The sequence below is a fragment of the Cygnus atratus genome, chromosome Z (genome assembly GCF_013377495.2).
Source record: "Cygnus atratus isolate AKBS03 ecotype Queensland, Australia chromosome Z, CAtr_DNAZoo_HiC_assembly, whole genome shotgun sequence".
Lineage (NCBI taxonomy): Eukaryota > Metazoa > Chordata > Aves > Anseriformes > Anatidae > Cygnus > Cygnus atratus.
This window is the reverse complement of record NC_066396.1, coordinates 34,346,199-34,373,363: the sequence shown is the minus strand read 5'-3', so window position 1 is coordinate 34,373,363 and position 27,165 is coordinate 34,346,199. Positions and strand designations below refer to the sequence as shown.

General features: G+C 38.6%; 1 protein-coding gene across 1 annotated transcript in view; it reads left to right on the top strand.

Moving 5' to 3' along the window:
- Nucleotides 1-21,180, top strand: part of FREM1 (FRAS1 related extracellular matrix 1) — a 69,581-nt gene extending 48,401 nt beyond the window's left edge. Inside the window, 13 exon segments of the mRNA XM_035569734.2 lie at nt 2,144-2,558; nt 3,055-3,256; nt 3,807-3,951; nt 6,125-6,254; nt 6,525-6,597; nt 8,899-9,048; nt 10,235-10,473; nt 11,220-11,267; nt 11,573-11,755; nt 12,041-12,166; nt 12,886-13,001; nt 19,108-19,193; nt 20,066-21,180. Of these exon segments, the coding sequence (XP_035425627.1) occupies nt 2,144-2,558; nt 3,055-3,256; nt 3,807-3,951; nt 6,125-6,254; nt 6,525-6,597; nt 8,899-9,048; nt 10,235-10,473; nt 11,220-11,267; nt 11,573-11,755; nt 12,041-12,166; nt 12,886-13,001; nt 19,108-19,193; nt 20,066-20,265 (2,113 nt within the window). The 3' untranslated portion in view covers nt 20,266-21,180.
- The last annotated feature ends 5,985 nt before the right edge of the window (nt 21,181-27,165 follow it).

Below are 27,165 nucleotides of genomic sequence, written 5' to 3'. Positions count from 1 at the left end.
CACTTCAGCTGCAATCTCCCAGAAATTTTGAGATATAGATAAGGTCTTGACTGAATATGATTTGCCTTTTTTTTCCCTTAGCATACTATTAATCATCATTATTCTAATTCTGTATTTGATTTTAGCTAGATTACTAATAACACAACGCTTTTACCATTGGCACAATAGCATTAGGTCAGTGCAGACAGATGTCTCTAGGTTCCCAGCTGGGAAAACCATCCTCAGTAAACATATTTCTAACTGCTATATTGTCCCTGCTCTGCCTATGCTCATTCCCATCTGCTTCATGGCATTTTGCCTGCTTACAAGTTGATTGAGCCCTAATCACCCAGCATTGGTGAAGTCAGTGAGGAGTTTTAGATGGACAGCCTGTGTGACACAGTAAGCTACATCATGACCCTACTGAAGGTCACATATTCCAAGCGCACAACAGCAGACCAGGTTCTGACCCTGTGATTCTTTTAATACTCCTCTGAAGTCTGTAGGCAAGAGAACAAGAAGAGGGAAAAAATCGAAACCTCAACCAGTCCTCATTCCACTTATATATGGTAGAAGTGTGATAGATGGAAAGCAGCCAGCTAGTTTGGCCCACATATTTTCTTTGACATGCAATGATGTCCCTCACAAGATCAACAGTCTAAGTGTTGCTGTATGTGCACTCAAAGGATTGTGCAAAAAAAAAAAAAAAAAAACAAAGAAAAAGAAAAAGAAAAAACAGGTAACGTGAATAGCATTTCTTTACAAGGCAGCCTTGGTCCAAACAAGGTCTTGGGTACTCTGTTCTCACTCAGACAGAACAAACTTGCATGAAAACCAATCTCCAAGAAGCTTTAGTAAGTACTGTGTGCCACAATCAGCGAAAGCTCTGTAGAGAGAAAGGTAAGTCTCATTTATTGTATGATGATGTGACATGAAGATTCATGAGATGTTTCCAAGACAATTTTTATTTTTCTGTACTATCAATGGATTTTGTTACAGGCATGACAATGTGCAATGTTATTCCTTTCAGACAAAAATATTTAAGTAGTAATATTGGCAATGAACCTTGGATGAATATTGAAGGTTAAAAGACTGGTTTTCTCTTTATCTGCAAAAAAAAAAAATTAAAAATTAAAAAAAAATTGATAATAAATGTCTGCAGAGCATGCTGTCACTTGTACTCAAAAGCCCATACCCAGCTGGTAGACTTCCAACAGATTTTCTCTCCATACATGGGTGTCTTTTTCAAGTTTAGGAAAGGAAAAATAACTGTAAAGCATAATCATGTCTTTAGTATATCTGAAGAGCTATTACAGCTTGGGAGAGAAGTATAAGAAACTATGCTGCTATTAATAGAAATTCCCAGCATGGAGTAATAATTCTGCAGATGTGACTCTTTGATAAAAATCTGGTATGGACATCTATATTTTTTTAAATTACCCTAGCAACTTGTAGAGTTCTGCCCAATATATTCATCAGATCCTTAATATTTCAGTGAAATTTCACTTGGGTTTTGTAAAAAAACATAATTCAGTTCCTCTGAATATACACAAATGTATAGGCTAGTGCCCAATCTAGTCTATAAAGCAAGATGAGGAGGGATCTCTACATTTCTTTTCCCACTTTGCTTTCTTTAGGTAGTTTGGGGACTACTAGTTATGACAGGTTTGCAGCAGTGAACAGAACAAAACCATTGTCCAGGCAGACCATGTACTTTACACACCTCTTTCTGTAATATGTAGGCAAAGCCAGCATTTTCACTTTACCACTGGCAGGTAATCAGGTGAAGATATAGTTAAAGAAAACATCTGTATCTGTGCCCCCAGCCAACCCTTCATTTTAGACATGTTCCATCTGTACCTGAGCTAGAAGATCAGATCAACTCTGTTAGGACTGCTGAGACTGACAGGTGTATTCTCAAAGCCATTCCTTTGGCATTTTGTCATATTCCTGCAGAGATATTATACCTGGCTATATTCTTTCATGTTTTTAAGTTATACATCCACCCCACAGTCTGGGTTTGATCTCAAACCAGCTCTAGTCTTCATGTGTTTTGCAGTATCACCACAGGCAAGTCCTGTAGTAAAGGTGTGTATTATCATTTCATTTCAGTAGATGGTGAATCAAGACACATGTTGAAGACTACCTTGCCTCTTTTTGCTAGATTCATCATCAGCAATGGACTGAGGACTAAGCATGGGACATTCATGATCTCCTTGGAGGCAGTCGACCAAGCTTTGCCGACACTATCTAGGAACACGGGGTTAAGATTAGTGGAAGGTGCTATGGTACTCCTTTCTCCTGATGTCCTGCAGCTTTCAGATCCAGACACAGCTAATGAAGACCTTACCTTCCTCTTGGCTCAGCTCCCCCAATATGGTCATCTCTATTATCGAGGGGCTGTGCTACTACAGTACAATTTCACCCAGAGAGATGTGGACAACATGGATGTTGCATACAAGCACCGAGGTGGGGATTCCCAGATTGACAAATTTACATTTGTTGCAACAGATAGGACTAATCAAGGCTTCATCGTGAATGGGAGGGTGCAGATCGAGCCAGTGGCATTCACCATTCAGGCAAGTGTGACCACAGGCCTACTTAAAAGAGATATATAGCATGATAAGGTGGGAAATGCACTGATTTTGACTAAGCTTAGAATTGCTACTTGCTGCAGCCTATTATTTAACAGAGATATTTATAAGCTAAAAGGCTTGCTTTCTGTGTTCTAAGTAATTACCACAATACATTACTCAGAGAAATATATATACATATCTATATATAGATAGATAGATATAGGAAAGAAAGAGATTAAGAGATACACAGAATTTGTGTTGCTCTCCCAAGCATGTGCTGTATCTCACTGCATGACGCAAGCAATTGTGCAAACAGAGCCTGGAAACCTCACATGAAAAATAGTACTTAACTGGAAGTCAGATTTCTTCTGGAGCAGACAGTTAATCAAAATGATAGTTGCTCTCCTAAGCAGGCTATTGCGCTTGTAGCAAAAGTAGAATGGATAGAGAATATCCTGATACTGTAAAATAAATATACATTTATCTAACTTTGATTTAGGTGGATCATTTGGACAAAATGGCACCAAAAATTATTCACCTCCACTGCTGTTCTGATGTGGAACTGCTGAAGAATGGTAATTATGGGATCTATATTACTGCCAGGTCCCTGAAGGCATCTGATCCCAATACAGAGGATGACAAAATAATTTTTAAGATTTTACGAGGTCCTCGTTATGGCTACCTGGAAAACGTAACAACGGGTACTGTATTCTATAATCTCTATGTCTGTCTTTTGGGACATAACCAGACCAGATTTCAAAACCTATCCTGTTAATAGTTGCTTGGCAGAGGAAACCAAAATTTTTAGCAAACTTTGGGCAAGGTTTGATTGTAATAGGAAAGCTTTTGCACCAAGACCTAAGTGTCATGTTCATCATTAATCCGTACAAAGTTTGAGAAGATTGTTAGTAGCTGCAGTTCAGAAACTACTTTTAGGAAAGGAAGCTTGAAAGATTGGCATAGGAGGTAGCAAACTAGAATAAAGCATATGTACTCTGAACTTTATGACAAGGAGAGTAACAATGAATATTGAACTAGGTCACTTGACCAACATGTCACATGGGAACTAATTGACTGGGGCTTATAATGAACTGGGATGTTGCTGTGTAGTTGTAAAAACAGCTTTCTGGAATTTCAAAGTTTTCTAAGTGTTTAACAAAGAGAAAAGTTGAAAACAGTCTGTATGAGCTACATGGTTCATATAGACTTAACAGACTTTTAACTTACCTTGACTTTTCCTTTCTTTCCCAGGTGGATTTATCCATGAAGGGTTTAGCCAAAAGGATGTAAATAGCAAAATTATACTTTATGTCATCAATCCATTGTGGGAAATGAATTCAGACAACTTGGAGTTTCAGGTCACAGATCCCAGTGGAAATTCAGCAGTTCCCCAAATGTAAGTTTGATCGTCGGTTTTGAGCGCTGTAATGCACTGTGAACATCATCTATCAGGGCTCTGAGGTGGCTTCTGCCTAAGGTCAAATGAATCAGTGCTGGCCTGGAAGCTGAGCAGGACTGAATGTAGCTATGGTTTCAAAGACTCAAACCACCATTTCTTTTGCTGAATAATAAGAAGTTTTCTGCTGAATAATTTTTCTGCTGAATAATAAGAAGAATAATAAGAAGTTTTCTTCCCCTCAGGGTAGCAAAATACAAAGGGCTAGTTTCAAGTCAGACTGGGGCACATTCTGGGCCACAGGCCGAAGATCACGATGGTGGGGATGCTCTTCAGCTGTAAAAGCTAAGGGAGTCATAATTTTTCAAAAGAGCAATAAAAGAAGGCGGAGGGCACACATCATTCTCTTTGTCATGTAATTCTACAGTTTCAACTAGGCATATTATCCAATCTTCCTTTTGACATATGATAAACCTTTTGTACAAAAATTGCACACTGGGTTATCATCTGAACTGCACTTTGAAGATAAAGGCCGAAAGTGGGAGTAACTCTTCCAAAGGGGACAATGTTTTTCTTATTTCTGCAAATAGGACTGAATGTTCCATTTATTTAATCTGAAGTAACTGAGAAAAATAACTGACACTATTTCTCTGTGCTGAACTGGCTACCCGCAAACCACGAATCACAGGGAAGGAAACTTCCCCGGAGAGGGAAAAGGGGAAGGAGCAGACAGCTGGCTTCAGGCTCCAGGCCCCTCTGCAAAGCACTTGAACGACAAAGAGGACTGAGGCTGAGCAGAGCTGGAGCCAGTGTTTCCGCAGTTACGCACTAAGCCAAAAGATGTCCCTATATCCAAACACATCTGAACGAATCTAACCTGAGCGCTTCCCAGCTGCCCTGTGCTTGCTCACAGATGCTCTGATATTAAACACATTATTAATACGCAGTCACACTTCATGGGAAAGTATGAGTTCTTGCATATAAATAGCAATGCATAACAGCTTTTAGGAAAAAAGAAAAGAGAAAACACTATTCTTATGGGAAACAGGAATTTCAGAGAAGTAGAACATATTTGTTAGCTGCACTGGACCCCAGAACAAAGAGGAATTTGTCTTTTAAGGAAAAATAATGTTTTCATTATGTTATTTATAAGCTTGTGATTTTTTTTTTTTAATAGTTCATCACTTAATTGTCAGTGGGTCAAAAGAAAAGCTTGATGTGCATGTTGATACTATTGAAATTGAATCCCACCTTTTGACTGCTGCACCACATCAGGATTATTAATACTCTTTAGAAAAAAGAAAGCAAATCAGCTTCTAAGTAGGTTATCTGCCTCCTGGGTATCAGCAGATATTAGGAGGACAGGAAGAAACTTCCACTAGTGTTAGAGCTATTCAACCCTGAAAGTTCTAGAAGTTTGTTTTGGAAAAGTTCAGGTTGATTTGTAAGTAGCGCAGCTCATTTTCCTTCATTCTGCTCTCATCTCTGACTCTCACTAATTTTTATTACAGCTTTTCAAAAGGTGAGATCTTTATTGGTTACCCTGTGCAGCATGAGATTCTCTAAGGTTCAGTCACATTCCCTATAGGCCATTCTAAAATAGATTATATGAGAAGTTTGGTTTCAGCTACTTCTATGGCTGAGGAGAAACGCACACAGAGAATTAAATGAAGGGTTGTGGGGTGAACACACATATAGAAGCAGTGAAGTCCTGGAGTGTGCCCATACACTAGAGGAGGTGAGTTGGAGGAGAGATGAAGTGGGAGGAATGGAGGATATTGCAGAGAAAATACTTGGAGTGACAGTAAAAACAAATTACAGGGATGGTGGGAACCACAATAGCCTGTATTGCTTGGCCTGTCTGATGTTATGGACAAACCATACTCTTTCCAAACCCACTGCAGAACCTCTCTGTTTCTGAAAAAAAAATGTTCAAGCTTGGCTTGAGTCAGACAAGGGCTCAACTGGAAGATTTATTAGCTGCTTCTCACTTTGTAATCAGCCAAATCACACACAAATATTTTGACTTGGAAGGAAAGACTGACTATGTGTATTGGCTAGATTAACAGTCGAGAGAGAAGCGCCACCTTACTGACCCTTCAGACAGCAGGGGGTGGGGGCAGCAGGGAAAGGTGGCTTTGTTCCATGCAGGCTTCCCTTCCTCTACCCACAGGCTGGAGCTGCAGTGGTCTCGGATTGAAATGCAGCAGACTGAGTATGAGGTGTGCGAGAACGTGGGGATGCTGTCCCTGAAAATCACCAGGGCAGGACACTCTGCCGATTCTGCCTTCATCGTGGTGAAGGTAAAGCTAAAAGCAAAAGTTTTAACTGGAAACTAATAATAAGCTGTGGAGTCTGTTAATTTCTTCCTTGGACTGGCATTGAATGGCAGTTGCATATCACAACATTTATTCTTTAGGCCTTCATCTTGTTTTTCAGCCTATGCACATGTACAGCTAGGCGTGTCTTGTTGGGACCCCATGGGGAAATGCTGTACCTTCAGCACACAGCACAGTACAGCAGTTTGGTGAAACAGGTTGCAGCATGCCATGTACTGCTTGGTTTCTTTGCAGGTCAATGAAATATCTGCCGTGCTGGGAAAGGACTTCACAGTGACTCCCTCCAAACTTGTTCAGTTTGATCCAGGTACAAACAAAACAAATTCACTGATTTTGAAAGTGTAAACTCTCATTTTGGAGAGTGCAATGTGTTATGTTTTCATAGCTAGAGGAGATACATAGGATTAAAAATACTTGGGTTCATTTTCCAGAAGTGCTGTGGGCTTCATTACTGTCATGCATTGGGTGTCTCTGGGGAAAAAATAATCTGGGAGAGAGTTTCACAATTTACCATTCAGATACTCAGCTTCACCTGAAAAAAAAAAAGAAAAAAAAGTTTTTGCCCATATAAATAGATTATCTAGGTATGAAAACCCATATGCTATCATAATCAGTCCCTTTGCATATGCTAGCCTTTTGGAGATTTTTGGAATGCATTCTGTAGGCATAGACTAGGATTTATTAGGGTTTAGAAAATGGAGTCCACAGAGGCCTCCTTGGGTGTGCCCTGCAATGACAGTGGAGGTTATGCCACTGCTGACAGGAGTAAGATTTCAATGGCAGAAAGTCACAGTGGCTACAGAGGAGAGAAAATATAGAATGTATAAAAGGCTGAAATAAATAGCAAATATTTGATGGTAAAAATTAGTCCAAGTGCTTATCTTCATTTTGAAAACAGATACTGGGAATACAGCAAGTCAGTTCCAGCCTGGAGATTTTTACTTTAGCACCTCAGCTTTTATGTTAATTTAAAAAGAGCATCACATGCTTTGGAGATTATGTAGCAATGTATTCCATGGATGAATTCATAAATGTACCTCAGCAGACAACAATAAAAAAAAAAAAAGGGGGGGGGGGGAAGGTGGAAGTCTGCCCTAATTTTCAATACTCTGAAGCACACATGAAATCTCTGAAACCAGTGAGCCACTCCTTAATGCCTTTTATTTAGTGTTAGTTTTTTTAAAATTTTTTTTTTCATGTTAAATTAGAAGATGGAAAAAAGATTAGAGAGATCAGTGTGAAAAAATCTTGCACACTGTGCTTACACATCACTCCAGCTCTCCTTCCTGTAATGTATTTTGCAATCAAACTTACCCAACTTTGGACAAAAATGGCTAGAAATCATAGCAAAGAGATTTTCTGTGTAAGTCCCCTTACTGAATTTTCCTTTTCTGCTGGTAGCAGCAGATTCTCCAAGCATGGGTCTTCCTGATTATGATGGTGAGCCACATGAAAGTTAACTGTGAACATGGACAGGAGAGATGCACACTGTTCCTCTTTTCTGGCCAGCTTCTCTTTTCAAACAGATGAGCTCCCTCACACAGTCTATTTGGGTGGCTGTCTCTCAAAGTCCTTTGCTTACGTTTACCTGGAAGGACCTTCCAGAATGGTACATCAAGTGTATCAATTTCTTAGTCCTCAATTCAAGAGGTTTAATATTTTTTATTAGTTGTATTTATTAATCATAAGTCTGACAGGTTTGTTTTAAAAGCAAATGCCAGTTGATGGAATGGATTGACACATTAGACTTATATCAATAATTTGTAAATGAAAGTTCGAACAAAGGCGGCCCTATTGAAGCTTATGGATCTGTAGGTACTAACTGAGCTGCTCTTGGCCAGAGGATTCAACCTGGAAAGAAGCAACTTGGAAGCAATGAAAAGTGTCACAAGGTTGTAGAGATTCTATTTTTCCATGCTGCCCTTGTGTGTTTGATACTAATTCTGGACCTTAGCATTGAATTTGTAATGCAGAAACAGTTCCCGAAATTTTTGTATGACAACAATGTGTACACAGATTGGCTTCTGCCATACTACCTCTGACTTTTCACAGACAAATTCTGAAGATTTTTGGCTAATAACCAGTCTAGTCCTTTATCTTGGAATAATCTTTTCTGATTTTCACTAATGCAAGCCTGAATTTACCCAGTAAAGACAAGCAACTAAGCCAAAATTTTGTGACTAGGTGTACATTGTGCCTTCTGAAAGGTTGTACTTCAAGTCAATGTACTCTTTGATCCATTTGCAGGTATTTTGAATAGCTGTTCCATCTCTAAAACTAAGCTTTCAGCATAAAAAGCACATGCTACATTTTCTCTTGAAAATCCAAATGGAAGTCCCAAATTTATGTGTTGTATTGCCATTTGCTGTGTCTAAAGCAGCTTTTTGTTACTGTGTATGCACTTGAAATGAATCATCTTTGTTCAGGAGCAAATTCGAACCTGAAGTTATCTGGGAGAACAGCAGGAGTCCAGTCAGTTGGTGGGAGCACAATAGCATACACAAGCTACTCCATTCTAGCTACAGACATGTTAATTAATATATTTCTTTGACACTCCAATTGATTGAAATAGCAATTAAAGAGTAATTAAAATGTTTATTTCTGTTAGGAATGTCAACCAAGATGTGGAATATTGCAATTACTCATGATGGATTAGAGGAAGATGATGAAGTCTTTGAAGTAGTTCTGAACTCCCCTGTGAATGCTGTTCTTGGCACCAGGACAAAAGCTGTAGTGAAAATTTTGGACTCAAAAGGAGGTATTCTCTTTTGATCTTCATCTTTAAACTGTGGGACAATCTTGGCTAGGTAGCTACTTATTGCCAACCACAAGTTGTTCCTAACACTTACCTTCACATCAAAATGCTTACTTTCTTTTCAGAGAAAACAGGCTTGGCAGTTGCAGACCATTTATTCTCTCACACAATCGTATTCATCCTCTTAGGAAACACAGCATGGAGAAAGCAACAAGTACAAAATGAGAAGGGTGGGGGGAAACAAAACACTTTTCATAACAACATGAGTTCAGCTCTCATTTATTGAAGTGGAAAAAAAAAGCTTGTTGAGTCCATTAGAATTGTTTTTCAGTGATTGTACAACAGTGGTTACACACCTCTGAAAAGATTGATTTTCCTCTCTAAAAAGAAATGTAACAACGAGACACAGCTCTTAGAAATAGATTTTCTAATGCATAGCAAACACAGTCCACAACATTACAGTGCACAGCAGTGATTATTACAGAGCTTAGGCCTTTATTTCTTTATTATTATTGTGTTTTTCAGTAGCCAAATGTGGTGTGCCTAAAAGCACACCAAAAAGTAGCAACTATAGAAAAATACAAATGATTAGCAAAGCAGCTGAGTCCTTTAAAAGGTGAATACTATTTTCCCTTCTGGTACTTAGTGAAACAGTATTTTAAATACATGTGTTGTAATGAATGAAGCTTCATTTTACCAAAATTCCTTTTAAAATTTGAGATCTAGTTTCTCTTTAACATTCATAACATAAGTCAGGAGTTAATTGACAGAACTAATTTGAAGGAACAATAGTGTCCTGGGTTTCTGAAGAGGAAATTGACTGGTCATGCTGGAATTATCACTAATATTAGTTAAAGACACCTATCCCTGCCCAAAAATCCAGCTCTCCAAACCCTAATCTATGCATGAAAACAGGTATCTTCTGCAGATACTTGGCAGGGATTCCGATCTATGGTTATGTAGATGCATTATGTAAAAAAATGTACATATACAGATAACTGCAGTCATAGACAGTTATAACTAAGAAAACCCTGCAAACAAGGATGACTGAACAAACAGCAAATCAGCCACATCAAGTGAAAGAATCATCCAGCTTTTAATGACAAGCTGTTTATGTGGCCATGTCAACATGACCAGTTGTCTGATCGTACAGCTAGAACTGACCATCTGCCATTTTTAATGCTTTCAGGTCAGTGCAGCTCTTTCCATTCTTCTGGCCAAAGCAAGCATGACTTCTGGAGGAGAGGCACACTGTTTGCAGTTTCCTCAGGCTCCTCATCACCTTCCAGGCCTGGCAGCGTTCACTTGGAAGGGATCCCACCTCCTCCTTCCAAAGGGATGAGAGAGCACAGAGGGGACACGCTGCAGGAGCACAGCTTGGTGAATCAGTCAAGGACCAGGCTGAGAGTGATAGGAAATGGCAGAATAGTAAGACACTTCTGTTGTGCGGTGATGGACTGATTTATGTATTCATTGGGATTTGATATCTTCATTTAACTGTCCTATTTCTGAAGTGTTTCTACCTGACTGTGCAATAGGTGTAAACTACCTGCATTTGTCCTGAGTCAGACCTAAGTGCTACAGGATTATTTAAAAATACTGTGGAGGGGGCTGGGGAGTGAGGAGGCACAGGAATATTACCTGATTTTGAAGATCCACATATGAGAGAGAGGAATGAAAGCAGTTGTGCAAGGAAATGTGCAACAAGCAACAACAGTAATTATGTAGCTTTTAATCTTGTCTAAGTTATGGGTCAGCTAGAAGAAAGATGCAAGGTTTCATTGAAGTCACTGGAGTCATGCCAATGCATAGAAACTGTACGTCTGGTCCTGAAGTTGTAAGGGTGAAAATACTGTTAGCTTAAACAGTGAACAGCACCTGCCCATTGAGTTTTCCTATTTAAGTTATGTTGGTTTACCTAGGTGGTTTTGTCATATTCTGCTATTGTGATCTTAAAAGTTAATGCAATCTGTTTATATAAAAACATTTTTAACGTGATTTTTGACGGCTGTTTTCAGAAGCCATTAGTTTGCATTTTCAGAGAGAAAGAGCTAAAATCAAGATATGTTCTGCATGATTTGGAATTTAGACCATGTAGCACATCTTGCTAAAATTTTTGTTTCTTCAATGTATGAATATGTCCATCTCATTCTGCTACTGTACTTTTTTTTCAGGTTCATCCCTCATCTGTATTTAGAAATGGAACGGATGTATTTTTCAAAGTAAGAGTCTTGTGAATATTGCTCAAACATTTCTGTGATTTCTTTCTGATTCTGTTCTTTCCAGACTTTATGCAGAACAACTTGCTAACCAAGTTCATTGCTTCATTGTGATGAATACTTTATTTTTGTGTGTATCTTTCTTTTTCATTGTTGTAATTTCCCCTTAATTTCCAACAATTTGTACTATTGCTGGGGGTGGGGGTGAGGAGGTGGGGAGGGGAGGCAGTATTTAAGAGTTGCTTGTAAGAGCTAACTCACTGTTTTACCTCTCCTGTTTTGCTTGTTTGTGGTACTGTAAATCCAAGTATCATGGGATGGTATCACTCAAAATGGAGGATGACACCTCATCAGCTAAAGCAAACAAGAAGGCTGAAGTGTCAGTAATTAACCAAGCACAAATGCAGATAAATGTCGTCTCCTCTAGGAAGACAGAAATCCCACAAGCTGATAAGGCAGAACTGGCATCTGAACCAAGCTCAAGCCATGAAGTATGAAACCTTTTCTTCCATAGGAATTTTTACCATCTGTTTTCAGTCATGCTCTTTTCCAAAATGAGTTAATGCCTCTGAGATCAGAAGCCTAACTCCCCCTGTTCCAAAACTGAGTTTGAACAATACACAGATAAATTAACAACTTAATCCTTGCAGTTTTCATGTCATGAAGTTTTAATATAAGAGCTGTTGCATCTGTTTCATGTAGCTTGTTTGTGTTTGTTTTTTTTTTTTTTGGTAATTATTTTCTTTCAAATGTTCAACCGCCATTCCCTTTTCCAGGACTTCAACTCCTTTCCAAAGGCTTGTACACCAGATTTGAAGGGGCTCTTGCATTATGAAGAGAGCACTCAGAAGTTATTTCAGTGTGATGGGATAATATGGAAATTCTGGCGTTCCCAAAGCAAGGTAAAAAGGTCACCATGACTATCCAACTGAAGCAGAGCATGGAGTCTGCAAAGCATAAGACTCTGAAGCAAAGGACCAGCCTGTAACAACTACTGACTTGTGCTTGCAGGGGATAAAAGGGTTGTCCAGAGTCAGGTTTACTGTCAACAGAAGAGAAGAATCCCAGAGACAAGATGAGGGCTTGATTGCTGTGGCTACCTTTTGTTTCTGTCACCCACAGGTGCTTCTAGACAAACTGCATGGGCACAGTTGTCTTGATGCTTGTGGGATTGTAGGCATGGGAGAGTCAGTAAATGAAGTCTATGAGAGAATGGGTGGGATTTAGTAAATTCAACTCGCTTAGGTATTCTGTAAGCAAACATCCTCCCTTGCCACTCACAATCTCATACTGAAGTTTTGTTACACTTCATTCCCTACGCAAACTGCAGGAGCCAGGAAATGTTATCCAAAACAATGTCCTCTCTTAAGAGGATTTCTGGATCTGAAACTTTGTGGCAGCTTTATGCTACTGATTATAAACCATAGAGTCCTCTGGCAGGCATGTAATTCTTTACATCTTCTAAGTGATGCTTTAGCTTTATTGACATACACCAATTTTCATGTTCAGTCGAATTCTGGAGAGGCTATCAGCAGCACCTTCAGCCTCAAGCCTGATTATTAGTGCAGAGCTAGACCACTGTGAGCAAGAGTCTGTTCTGCCTTTTCATCTTTTATTTCAGGAGGTGAGCACAAAAAAATGTCCCTCCGGATGGAGTCATCATGATGGGAACTGCTATTTTCTGGTAGTGAATCACAAGGTCACCTGGAATACTGCTGCTCGGGCTTGCAGAGAACAGTAAGACACTTCTCCAAACAAATGTGTTTGCTGTGCACTGACTGTTGCCCTGAACTGAATGTTGATCCTGAGGATGAGCTCACTTGGATAAGCCCTGCTTTTGTTGTGCTGCATAGCTACCACATGATTGAACAAGTCCTGGGATTCCGACCCAGTGGAAAATTCAAATACTATTAGTGTCATATGATTTTGGGTGGTTATTGTACTATATTCATTATATGAATGCCTTTTTTCAGCCTTCTTTGATCCACCACTTCCTTGACTCTGCCTTCAGTTAATACTAGCAACAGCTCTATGTTACCAGCTCCTCTGTGCTGTATGGTATTCTTCTGAAGATGCTGATTCAGATTCTGTAACTACTCAAAAACTTTGTTATCCAATTTTACAGTAAGCTTTTGACTTCTAAGGATAAGTGAAAATTAGGAAATTATAATAGTAATTGTAACAGAGTAGGAGGCAAATACAAAATCCACCATACAAGCCAGCCTTGCACTTTGGAGGCGTGCTTTGCGATTTTTGTTTTAGGAGCAACAGTTTAGGACTGGAAGGAATGCTAGCCTTGGTAACATTGAGCTTGCCTGGGATCATGCATGTTCTGTACCTTGTGTTGAATTCTGAGCACCAGGCTGAACAAAAGGATGGGCTTTAATAGCCCCTTTCTATTGCTCCATGAAATGAAAATTGAAACACACAGATGGGTTGGAGATGGAAGAAACAGAATACATTCAGGAAGTGGTTGAAGAACATATGGGCAGCATGAAACATGTACAAGCATGCATAACAAACCTTGATTTATTCCAGCCAGTTATACCAGTTTATTTTGTCTTGGTAACAGGCGAAAGGAAAGTCTTACTTCCAATACCTTCCAGATAATGGAAGATACTCTTTATGAAAACTCACCACAAATCTCACATTGTTGATAGTTTTACCTAAAGTGTTGGGTTATCCCAGCAAAGCTGTCAGTTGTGAATATTCTAATATTTCTTCCCGAAGGACTCAGCATTCAGTTGATTCCTGGGGAACTCTCACTGAATTAATCACATGTCTGTATACTGGGAGGTGTTCCCATTTTCTAGAAGAGTGTGTTCCCAGGGACCCATGCTGTTTGTGGAAGATAACTTCCTGCTGAAGGCTATAGTGTGTAATACAGAAGTTAAACTGAGTAACAGTAAGTTAGTGACAGCGTGAAACAGCTACACAAAGAGTCAAGGCATATCACAATCCACAAGCAAGTGAATCCTAGGGCAGTGACAATTTAATTAATGTCAGATTACCACAGACTGACGAAGCTTTATCATGGTAAATGGAGTACTCCTGACCTCCACCTGGAATAGATTTACAAAAGTAGGACTCCAGGCACACACTTTAAAGTGTTACTAGAAGATAACTTAATATATCTTATTTTGTGCTTTTGTCCTCCTCCCCCCATGCCCCCATCATCCACCACTGCCAGTTCTGGTATTTCTGTAATTAATACTTCTAGTACTTTTACTGTTGGCATTTAATTGGCTGAAGTTTTCCAATAAGCAAATGAAATCAACATGGATGCCACTCCTCAGTTTTTAATAGATCATAGAAACATCAGATATTGAATAAAAAGATTAGAATTGACTTTCATGATATCAGCCAATTTCACTGAAAAAATAAGGATATTTTTTATTACTAAACAAGTAGCAATATTTTCAATTTCTATTCTATTTTCTTGCTTGACATTTGCTAGTACATAGATCAGGACAAAAAGCACAAACAGCAATTTATCATGGAAGCAACTGCTATCTGGACATAACTGTATGTACTTGGGCTTATGTAAACCTTTTTGGGTTCTATCACTGCACATTGCAGCAGTGAGCTTTGACATGTGTTGCATCCATTTGTTACAGGTGGCATACCACTCTTTGGTTTCAATGTGCAGAGATAGAAGACAACATAAAGATGGGCTTGTCTTGACACAAGTTGCTGAATAGTGATAGTGTGGTTTAAAAAAATCTCAGCTAATTGCACATAAAATCTTGTACCATTTCTAAACCTCCTCCAATAGATTGGAGAGAAAGGTGGTTTAAAACTCATTTCTCTGTGTTTGTTTCTTATGCATGAAGAGACTCTTGGCAGCATGAAGAGAAGCATCTGAGGGATATTATGGCTCAGTGACCACACAGCAGCCTGATTTAGCAGCAATTTTGGTCATTTATGTTGCAGTTCTTGTTTATCCCATAGAAAGGCATCTTCCCCTGGGGTCAGTGCAGCAGGGCTCACTCACATGTAAGATAGTTTCACTGCTGCTCCTGCAAAGACAGAATCCACTGTTGCTTGAATTGCTGTTAGTCAAATTATGCCTTCACCATCCTGAAGTTAAATATTCAATGAGAGTCTAAATATGATCAGATTTCAGATCCTTTGCTGCCAGCTTTTTAAGACGGTCTGTTCTTCTGTTCTGTGTTTGTATCTTAGCAACATGTGGCCTCAGTCCTTAGGAATCACAGGCAAAGCCATATCTAAAACAGTGGTTAGATCCTTTGTGGTGGCTCTGTACTGCCTTGTGCAAAGCAGGGTGGACCCAGCTGCCCTCCACTCCTAACGCTGTGCTAGTTCTGTGAGAGACTGATTTAACTTACATTGTTACTGGTGACTCCAGCATAGGAGAGTAATTACCTAGAGTAATTTTGAAGGCCCAAGGTGTCTGACTTTCAACAGCCACTCTGGAAATGTAGAGCTCCTGTAAACTTTGCATCATGTCTGTCAATCTCATCTGATTGTTTTGAATACCAAGAGGTGTCATAAGCAATGCTAGACAGCTATTTCAAGGCACCAGGATTACTCCCTAGGCGAGCGAACAAAAGCCTGGGATAATTACAGCAGAGCCTCTCAGTCACTGCCCCTTCACTGTCTGTATGGGACATGAATTTACTGCAGTAATTCGTATCACATGTCCTCCTGTGCTACAGAGATCTTCACTGCCAGTCAAGTGTGCTTTCGCAGAAGTTCAGTTTATCAGAATGGCACAGACCTCCTTAAAATGTATTGGTTAATTTCATGTAAAATCAGAAAAGTCTTTGTGCTAAGTGTTTTGCATATAATACTTCAACATTAATGGCTATCTGAAATATTTCCTTAGCTTGGGAAACTGCTCTTAGATGAATGCTCTTGACTTGAAAGCAAAAATTTTAAAGCACAAAGGAATGATTTGCAAATGGACTTAGCACAGGAATCAGTGTTGTGGTTTTGTTGTTTGTATTTAAATAAGGCAGTATGACCTCTTGTATGGAGTAATTTAAATTAGGAAGTGGTAGATTTACATAACTCCATAATGAACATTATTTCATCAATTCTTGTGTCAGGAGCTCTGCCTGGAGGTACAGGTTAGTAATATTAACAGCAGTGGTATTTCAGGACTGTTCTCATTTCCCTACAACGCCACAAAACCCTTGACCAGGTTGAACGATTAGAATGGTTGTTCTCTCTTCAGTCATGTTTGTTGGTCAGGCTGTATTTAGAAAGCACTCTTATGGAGGAAAGATTAGATAACATAATTATTGCACTACTTTCCTTTCACAATGCTGAAGGCTATCCCTGACACTTGGGTTAAAGAAAGTCTGAATCTGTTACTGCTCAGACCACCCTTGTATGTAAATGATATAGCAGTTACTGATACAAATTGATGCTTTTGTTTGTTTTTAATTTTCCTAAAACAATTACAACTCTCTAAAGTAACTGACTAAGTCCTGGTGCTTTGATTGTCTTTAAGCAGTAGCCAGATAAAATGCCTATTTTTGTTCTTGCTCACTAATGGTGATACCACAGAGACTGCTACCCAAATCTCTTCTCAGCCCCAGCTTTGGTGACTGGCCAGCCACAGTCACTGTGAGGGGGAATGGCATCCTGCTGCTGAGTCAGTTACCCTGGGAGGACACCCTGAGCGAGCTGCCCTGCTTTCCTGGACGTTTTGTTTGAGGAACAAGAATCCAAAACTGTCAAAGAGCATTAGCCAGTCTAACTGCTTTGTTCGCTGGAGACTTAGTAGATGGGCCTGGTGGTTAGGCGCAGAGAAGAAGCATGTCACCCTTGTGACATAACGGGACAAAGAGTACATACAGAAGAGCTGGTACCACAGCTTTGTTATCGGTGGGTGAAATTTGGGGATTCTGTACAATGAGGAGGTGTGCAATCCCTGACCCCTGTCTGGATGCTTCTAACCACTTTCTGCTGGGTCAGTCTACCATTTGTAAAGTCATGATCAGTGTTTCTGAGGCCACCCTGCCACACCTCTACCTGTGGACTGTACGTGGAAGTTGTCAGTAAGATCCTTTACATTTTGTCCTTTGGTGGTTCCAGATCTGAGGAGGCCCTTGATGGGGCCTGTGTTACTATATGGTCCTCGGTCTAGGGCAGCCTCGATTACACACAGTGTCAGGGCTAACACACAGCTGTCCCGCTGGCGTTGCGGAATCCACTGTGCAAAGAGGAGTAGGGGGGTAAATCCTGGGCTGTTTCAGTTGACTGCAGGTGTAATGGGATAGGCCTTTGAAGTAGAAGCATACCATCAACATTGCTTCAGAAAAAGGAATGGCCCAGGTTTTGTGTGAACAGGACTGTGCAGAACACTGCATATTGCTAGGAATTCCTCCTGATGTAAAATTTACCTGCTGCCCTGTCTTCCATGGGGTTACAGTATAGCATCCACAGGATCATTAATTACTGTTAGAAAAGATGTATGTCAACAAACAGGAATGGAGCTCCAGGCATGGGTCTCTAACTGGGTGGCAGACTTGGTGGTGGAATTCCACCCCAGGATCTTTTCTCTGTCTCAGTAGTATCTGCCATGCCACCCTTGAGGTCTGGTAGTAGTCCCAGCTCTTAAGGACAATTCTCTTCAGAGCAATACTGGTTTTCTGTCTCCAGTGGTTATCTGGCAACAGTCACAAACTTAAATATTAAATAACTTCTGATTTATTAATATTAAATAACGTCTAATGATGCCATTGATGTATTCTTCTGCTAGAAAAGTTTTTTGCTGTCTTACAACATGTTTTGATGAGCAGTGTTGTTTCCTTGGGCCCTATCAAACATCACCTAGGATGTTTGAAGGGGTTAGCATCACTGCTAGACTAAACAGCAGTCAGAAGTATGGGAAAACAGAAATGGCAGCGACTCAGTAAGAGAGGAAGGGTGAGAGTAGGCATGACAGGTAAAAAAAGGTGTCATTAGATCAGGTCAGGCAAAAAGATGGATAACCATGAAAGTGGAACTGCTGACAGCTGACAATTCCTGGCAAATATGAAAGATGCCAGTTGGCTCTTAATGCTTCAGAATTTGGCCTGACCTCTAAATGGCTTAAGAGCAGCCTACTGATGTTAGTATGCTTGGTACTAGTTGGGGGACTTTGCAGTGGCAAGACCTCTTAGTGTTTAGGTTTTGTAAGCCTTCCATTGGGATTTATGTACACAGGCAGATTTGAGCTGGTGCATTGGTTTCACTCTAAATCTAGTTAATATAAACCAAAACTCCTTTCAGATCTGAACTAAATGCACAGTCATTGCGAACAACCCAACATTACCTCTCAGAACCACAGTGCCATTCTAAATCAACCCCCTGAATTACACACGGACTTCATTCTATTTTGAAATATGCCCAAGTTTTAAACTGTGTTATTCAGAGCTTTAGCTTTGTCAGAAAACAGTTTAAAAAGAATACAGTCTGCTGCACTACCAAATAGGTGAAGGTATCTTTTGGTGACTTGGATTTTTAGTGTGGTAGATTTTTATTTTAGAGAAAATACAGTATTGATAAACAATTATTTCCATGATTTAAAACATAGTCTTTGAGTATGTTACACATGTCCAGTATACACTTATTTCAGTTGCACAGCCAATTTAATTTTTCCATTAGAAAATTAGAAAAATCAGTCTAGGATTTAAATTCTACAAGTAATTGGTAAATGTAAGACTAAATCTTTATGTAATTATTCTTTCACATCAGTACTGATTTTCCTGTGAAATTTTAGGTATATGGTGTATGTTGGAATCCTTCATGCTTCTTGTTGATAAGTCCATGGGAGATGTCTGTCGCTCTGTGGAATTCTAATTACTGTCTCCTCTCTTGTTGAGCCTAGATACCAGGGGAGTCTAGCAAGTGTGGCTAATGAACAACACATGCAGTGGCTGTGGGACTTCAGTGGGAGGAAGCCTTTTTGGATAGGCAAGTATATCAGCTGACAATAAAGTGACTGATGATAAAGCCTTAAACTGCTACAAGTTTCAGCCCAGTTTTCAAATGCTGCATCACCCTCAACTTTCTGCTGCTTTTGGTATTTCAGAGCAATGCATAAACTGAAAGCCATCATGCACCTGGATAATTTTATGAGTCTTTATCAAAAAGAAGAGTTTATCATGATCTGTGTTGCCTAGGAACCTTTCCCATTCTAAAGATAGCTCGTAAAATAAATCAACTAAATCTGCTCTAAAAACTGCATTCAGTTTGTAATCATGTTCAATGGTGTTATGATTCTGTTAACCTGAGAGAAATAAAGTCCTCTGATAAGAATAAAGACTACAAGCCCATTGTGTCAATTTTCTAATTGTGATCTCTTCTAGCTAAGAAGACAGGTCACATCTGGCCCATTTTGGTCTTGGAACTGAGAGGCTAAGTGAAAAGGCATGCTTTAAGTTGTGCTAACTATCATCCTTTCAACAATGTAAACAAGATCTATGAAGATCTGCAGGATTTTATTTTCAGGAGGAATCCATGAAGTCTGAAGCTGCCCAGGCTTAAATATAACACTCTATTTGGCATCCTAAGTATCAAAAGAGAACCTTGGGATATGATAGACATGGAGAGAAAGAAAACATTGCAGGCCAGTAATGAGGAAAAAAGATAAGTCTAGATGCCGTACAAAATATTAAAGTGTATTTTACTTGTATTCCTCCAGATTTGTTCTTTTATTTATTTATTTATTTTTGTCTGCATAATCTTGCATATATTTTTAAGAGGGATAGGACAACATGTTTCTGTTGGCATCAGGCTCCAGGGATGAAAAATATCATTCATTTGGTCTTACTAATTTCATACAGGCTTGAATGACCAAGTCAATCCTGGACATTGGGAGTGGAATGGAGGAGAACCTGTCACATACGTAAACTGGAGAAGAGGCTTCTATCACTTCCCAAAGAGAGGCAACAATTGTGTATTAGTGCAGAAGAGAGGAAAATGGCAAGCAACTGACTGCAGGAAGGTCAAACGGAACAGCTATGTATGTTCAAGAAAGCTGTAAAGAATGGAGGATCCCTGTGAAAGTGCACGGATATTCCCTTTGTTTCAGTCTATTTATCTGCAGGCATGTGACGGTATGCAGACAGAAAACTGTCTTAATTATCACCGAGGTTTTATTTTATGCTGCCAGAGATGCAGATGCATTGGACTCTAAACAAGAAATAGAGGTCAGTTGCAAACAGTAAGTCCAGGTCAAGGCTTTGAACTCTGCCCAAAGACTTTGATCTGTCACTTATTCATCTGTATTTTCACACCAAAGAGCTAGGCCTGACAGCTTTCATCAAATTTCTGCGTAAACATACTTATATTTTTTATTAAAAAAAAAAAAAAGAAAGTAGCACATCAGTTGATTTGCTTCGCTCTTAAGGAGTGATTGTGGATTGGCTATTGGTTTAATCCATTTGCAATAAAAACAGCAGTTTTATCCTGCAGTCACAGAGAAAGAAATACTGTTTGGGGTGGAAATGAGGGCAGACTCTGCTGGCTGAAAGCAGGTTATCTTGTGTGAGGAGGGGTGAGACATTTTGTCAGGATACTTTTTGTACTTTGTACTTTTTGTGTGGATGCCCTAGTACAATGTTTTACAAAAAGAATACCAGTGATATGGTTTAGTGACAGAGTACCAACATGAGCAAAAGCCTTGTATTTCTTTTTCTACCATCCAAGAACAGCTTCAGATCCTAATGGATCTGCTCACGTAGAACTGCACATTGTTTGTCATTTCTGACTAAAATTATTCACCGTTTTTTAGAGCTGCAAGATGGTGCTATAATTTTTACAGTGTAATTAAATAATGGGACCTCTGCAAAACTAATGCTATCTCAAAGGATGATTTACACACACAAAAAAAAATAATACTGAAGCTTAATTCCAGAATAGTATCATTGGATTCAATAGGAACATCAATAGGATTTATATGTGTGTATAAGCCAATGTAATTGTGAGACATGCTTTGTACTAAAGCAGCTATAGCTTTTGAAAAGTATTAATCTAAGTCCTTATTAGGGATTAGAGGTTTTAAAAAATAATTACAAAAAAATCCAGATTTAGTGCTGAGAACAGCTTAAAAACAGCATTTAATAGGAAAAAACAAAACAAAACAAAACAAAATAAAACAAACAAACAAACAAACAAAAGCCAAAAACCAAAGAGCTGCCCATAACTTAATTTTAACTTATTATATATAAATACATGCCATTGTCATGTTACCACTTGGTAACATTATAGTAAAGTTATTCTTGACGTGACAAAAATCTTGTTTTAGGACCTTCTTACTGCCAGCCTTGAAATTAAAAAAAGAAACAAGTCATAAGCTTGCTAAAAAATTAAATCTTTTCTCAAGCCCTCCCTCTGCCTGCCATGAGTGTATGACAGGTGGTGTGGCACCGAGTATGGAGAATTTACCCTGTACCATATGAACTCTCAGCCCTCCCATCTGCCTGCCTGCTGCCAGCAGTTGATTCTGTCCATGCCCCTTACAAGCTCATCAATTTGTCCAGACTCTTGATCAATTACATTTGTGCACCATTTGCACCTCTGCTCTTTCTAGGGCCCCTCAAAGTAATTTCTCAGTCCTGTGAAGGAACAGATGCAGCAGAATCACCTCTCCTCTCTGTGCTGGAGGAACTGTTCCAGGGATTATTTATCCCTCCTCCTTGTGTATGATGAGTTAGAACAGGCATGTGAGTAGCTGGGCAGTCTTTCCATGTAGGAGAGGACCTTTCTGAAGGGACTGTTGCAGAAAGGCACAAGTGCCTCACAAGATTAGAGGTAAAATACCATGGACAGAACCATATCACTCTTGTTGTTGGTATCAACAGATACAACCAAACATACTTCCATGATTCGTTTTTGTCTTTATAATCTTTATGCCAAGCTTCTAGACAGTTTTATAGACACTAACACTTTTGCTTAAGAAGTTATCTAAACCAACATGATATATATGCTAATTGTTTCAAGATACCCCCAAAACAAGTAGCCTGTGAGTACCTGTCCAGACCTGTTTTTATTTCTTTGTATTTTTTTATATATATATTTCTTTTCACTGAAAACAAACAAAAACAAACAAACAAAAACCAAAACCCATGGTCCAACAAAGCACACTTGATATTTGCTATTATTGTGTTCTGGAATTGCAGGGAAAAATGACTAAGAGAGCTTGTTAAAACATAAACATAACATTTTATTTCTTTAGGGACTTCTTGTTATAAAAACTGCTGAGCTTACTGATGCTATCTTTATAAAACCTATCAAGATTATTAAGTACCTCTCCTACTTATATAATGAATTACCTTAACAGAGAGGGAATTTTGGCCATGGAGTTTGTTACTGGACCAGTAACTAATAAATGACTAATGACTATACTGAGACAGCACTGATCTCAGAAGTTTGCTTGTGTGTGAAGAGTGGAAAATACCCCTTTTCTGTACTTTACTTGAAGTACATTAAAGAGATGGAGGTGTATGAAGTTTTCAGTACACAACAGACTGATAGTTGTGCAAACTGTATGCACTTGCTGCTTTCATGAAATCTGACACAATACATTAATGAAGCTAAAATTCTTATATGATAGTGCAAGGATATTGCTGACCTAAAAGGCTGCTGAATTGTTTTTCAGTTCAGCATTTGTTCATAAATTATAATTTGTCTGTCTTTAAAAATGAGATTTATTTTTTTTTTCAGTGATTTTTGCACTCTTTGTTAGGATATATTCAAAAAATATGACATTCTAAACAGGGAAAGCAAAAATAAGTCACTTTTTCTGTTGCCATAGGAAGTTGTTGTCTCTAAGAGTTTTAATAAAAAAAAAGCCTAAAATCCTGAGAAGTTGCTGGGAACTTTTTCAGTCTTCAATACAGTTTGATTTAGACTCCGAATAAACTTGGGAAACTGAGCATTCAAAGGATCAGTGTCAACAGGGAATTCTGAGAGGCTGAAAGTCATGTAAATTCTGGTGTTCACCTGTGGATGTTCTGAATGAGCACAAGTTTTATTTTACCAGAACTATTCATGTGCCTTTTAACAGCAACAGAATCAACAGGTGACAGCTCAGTGAAAAAACAAAAAAACAAAAACCACAACTGTTCTTAGCCTGGCTTTCTAAAAAGGGAATGGTGAGCTGCTTGTGTGCCTGCTTCTTTTAACCACCTCCTCTCCCTGTCAGCTTTTTAATTTGTTGACCAATTTCAAACAAGTTTGACAGAGAAGGAGATGACTTGCAGATGACAGCTGTGTAAAAAAATGCTAGGCAACTTGCCATGGGAGCACTTCTTCCAAAGTAGAATATTCTGACCTGAATTCTTGTGATATTACGCTGTTGAGATCTTGCCATGGGTGGGGACCTTTGAAGTAATCCAGTAAGTGAAGCTAGTAATATTACCTCTTGTTGCTCCCCAAATTCAGCCAAATACAGGGAAAACAAGCTTCAATAACTTAAGAACAAACTGTATTTGTGTGAGCAAGTGTGTTGTTACTAACGGCACACAGGTCAAGTTTTAATTTGGAAAAAATCACTAAAGTTTTCAAGATCTCTTCTGTACACACGGAAATGTAATGAAGGCTTTCTTTTTTCACTCATTCTAAAACTATAAAAATAGGCTTGAGGAAATTATATATATAACTCAGCGAATACTGTGATTCTACCTTATTTACATTACAAGACTGGTGCTAACCTAATTACTGTATTCAGAACACTATATATATTGTTATGCATAACTTTGTGTCAAATAAAACTGAAACATATCATTTTGGTGAACCTGTGTTTCTTCAGTTTCCTTCCATAATTGAACCAAAGGTGTTTTTTGTTGCTGTTGTTTTCATTTTTATTTTTATTTTTTATTTTTTTTAGCTAGTGGTAGAACAAGTGTTGGGCGTAGTAGAAATGTACTTATAGTTAAGTGTAATATATCTGTTGTTTATTCTGTGCAGTTTCTGAATTCTGTTTCTTCTTCTGCATGAGTCTTCCTGAATTAGTACTATAGGGACATATGTATCATAAGCAAACTATATGTTTAAGAGAAAATGCTGGAATGTTTATTTTGAGAAGTAAATTTAAAGAAAGTTACAAGTCTACAAGCAGGTACATAAGAGAAAGAATGACTTCAAGAAAGATTGCCTGTCCATAAAATTGATTTTTAGTAGGATTCATCATTTAAAGGATCATATTAAAATTAACAGAAAAAAAAAAGGCATTGTTTCTCAGTAATCTTCAGTCAGCTTCATGGAGGAGATTTCACTTCTCATTTATTACAAGAAGATATGCTGCTTGTAGTTTGGACAATGCTGCTACTCTATCTCCACTGCTTAACTACTATTCTGTGCATCAGTACATAACCAGTATAAAGGTAGAAGACAAGAACACAGATTTGTTAGTTTATTTTTACAGAGCTGAGATAATGTATTTTTTTCAGTAGTGGAAGTTCTAATGAATAGGAACATGATACCTAAATAATTGGATATAAGCACAGTATGCAAAAGGATACTATTTTATGCATACAGAAAAAATTTTCAGACAAGTCTTAACACATTTTTACTCTAATGAAATAAAACTTCTCTGCATCTTCTTTCTTGAATTATGCTAGAAACATTTTCTTACTATTGTTGAACTCTGTGGTGAATTACCACTGCTCTTAACAAATTATTCTAAGAAAGATGTGTCTTCCTCAAGACTGAAATTTTCCATTGCGCAGACTCCTCCTCCTGTCTCAAGGCTTAATAAGCTGTGGCAATCAAGGACATACCGAACCTGGCTCCTCAGCATGTCTTTGGAATTGGGTATGCTCTCAATTAGGTGGTACATATGTACCGGTATGACTGAGGAAATGCTTCAGAGGTGGGTACCTGTCCAAAATCTTCCATCCTGAGAACTGTAATAGAAAGCAATCCATTGCATCATGTGTCCTTAATGCCATGCAGGTCATTCCATCTTACTTACTGTCAAGTGCTGTGAGAGCAATGAGTCAACACATGTGAAAAGAAACATATCCTACCTCTGCTAGACACAAAAGTGAACATTTTCAAGTGCAATAATCTACATTTTGGCAGTAGTTTGAAACTTAGATTCCAGCTCTGTTTCTACAGCACAGAGAAAGGAAAGAGAAAAATGTGAATGGAAAGGTATATTAATGAGTCAATGCAAGAAACAATGCAACAGAGGACTAGAAACTGAATAGTCAAAGGGTGAAATTCATGCTGTACAGTACATAAGGTTGAACATACAAAATTATTTATTGCCTATTCTTCCATATCATACTTCATAAAAGCCTTTTGGTTTCATAATTATAACTTCCCCGTGAGGCCTGTATGTGATCTGTGTCCCCGAAACTCAGTAAAACAAAGACCACAGATGGCTTTCTTTGATAAGTACAATAATTGGAGAATAAACTGCATATTGCTAATTCGTTAGTTCTGAGGTCTTCATATGGGTTCTGTAAAAGATATATCTGGATACAAGTTTGTCTACATAGAATGTGTTTCTAAAATGATAGGACATTGAAGTGGACCGTAAAATATAAAATCCATTTTAATGATTTAATCATCAATCATGCTATGATGAAATTATTTAGCTCAACAGAAGGCAAGTAATTCAAGCACTGCCTAAGAATTATTTTTAGGCATCAACTGGCAGTGTAACTAATTACTCAGTTTATGTCCATAATGACTGAATAAACTCCAGCTCTGAAACGAATGAGTAATACCACTTTGCATTTGCATGTCACTTGTCATCTATAGACCTGATAGGGTTTTAAAAAGATGGGCAAACATTCATGGTGACTATTTCTCAAAGCAGAATGTCCTGAAAAAATGCTACTATGAAAGCAAATAAAAGCCTGCCTGAAAGACGCTGCTGCATTTAGCCACAAAATTTTAAAACCAAAATACAGTGAAAACATGTGCTATGCTTACATGAAAGGATAATCAGGCAGGAAAACAAGTTTTTATAAAAGATACATCATTGGTTTTTGTAGAAATCTGAGATTAGCTGTATTTGGAACATAATGATAATGTGCTCGGTTGCACAATCCCTGTTGTCAATTATTAGTATATGAGATTGATGTCACCACAAAAAGACGTACAAATACTTACTATTTTTATCTTCGTAGTGGTTCTCCAAATTCACTGTCCAAGCTGGGATGCCTTCCCATAATGCAGGCTGGCTCCTGGCTGAAACGAGAGGCTGAGGACATATCCTGCTACCTGTGTGCAGTTATGCAAGCAGCTGACTCCAACGTAGATTTAGACTGTGTGTAAATATAGAACAAACTGCTCCCAGATGTACCAGGTCCCATTTCTTACCAAATTTGTCTCTTGGAAAGCAGCCACAGCTTACTATTGTAGGCACGAAGAAGCAGTATGAGATTGGCCTGGCAGAACCAGAGCTGGCATGCAGCTTTTGGCACTCAGCAGATCTTTAAGTAAAACTATCCGAGAAAATCCAGGAACCAGAAATCCAGGAACCAGAGCTGGCTTTGCCTAGAGGAGATAAGAGCTCAGTTTTCTGCCTTTAGGTTGTAGAGAGATTTGTTGGCATTGCTTTGCTTCAGCCTTCTTTCTTGCTGTATGGTACAGGATAGAACAGAAAATACCATCCTGATCTTGAACAGTTTTTTTTCAGTGCCATTGCACACTAGCAGTTTAACATCTATATGTATATGCCAGAATAAATCCTTATGCAATCCTTGTTAACATTTATACTGCACCAATAATCCACACCAATTTAATTTACATACAAGTGTCTAGGACAAGCATTCCAGTACTACCATTTTCTTAATTGTTGTGTGACATTCTTAAAATGCACCACGTTTCCTGCTTGCAACCTGATTTGCCTGATTTGTTCTTTGTGAAAAGATGCAGGAAGAACCCCCTCTGGAAAAAAAAAAAAAAAAGGGAAAAAAAAAGGCAG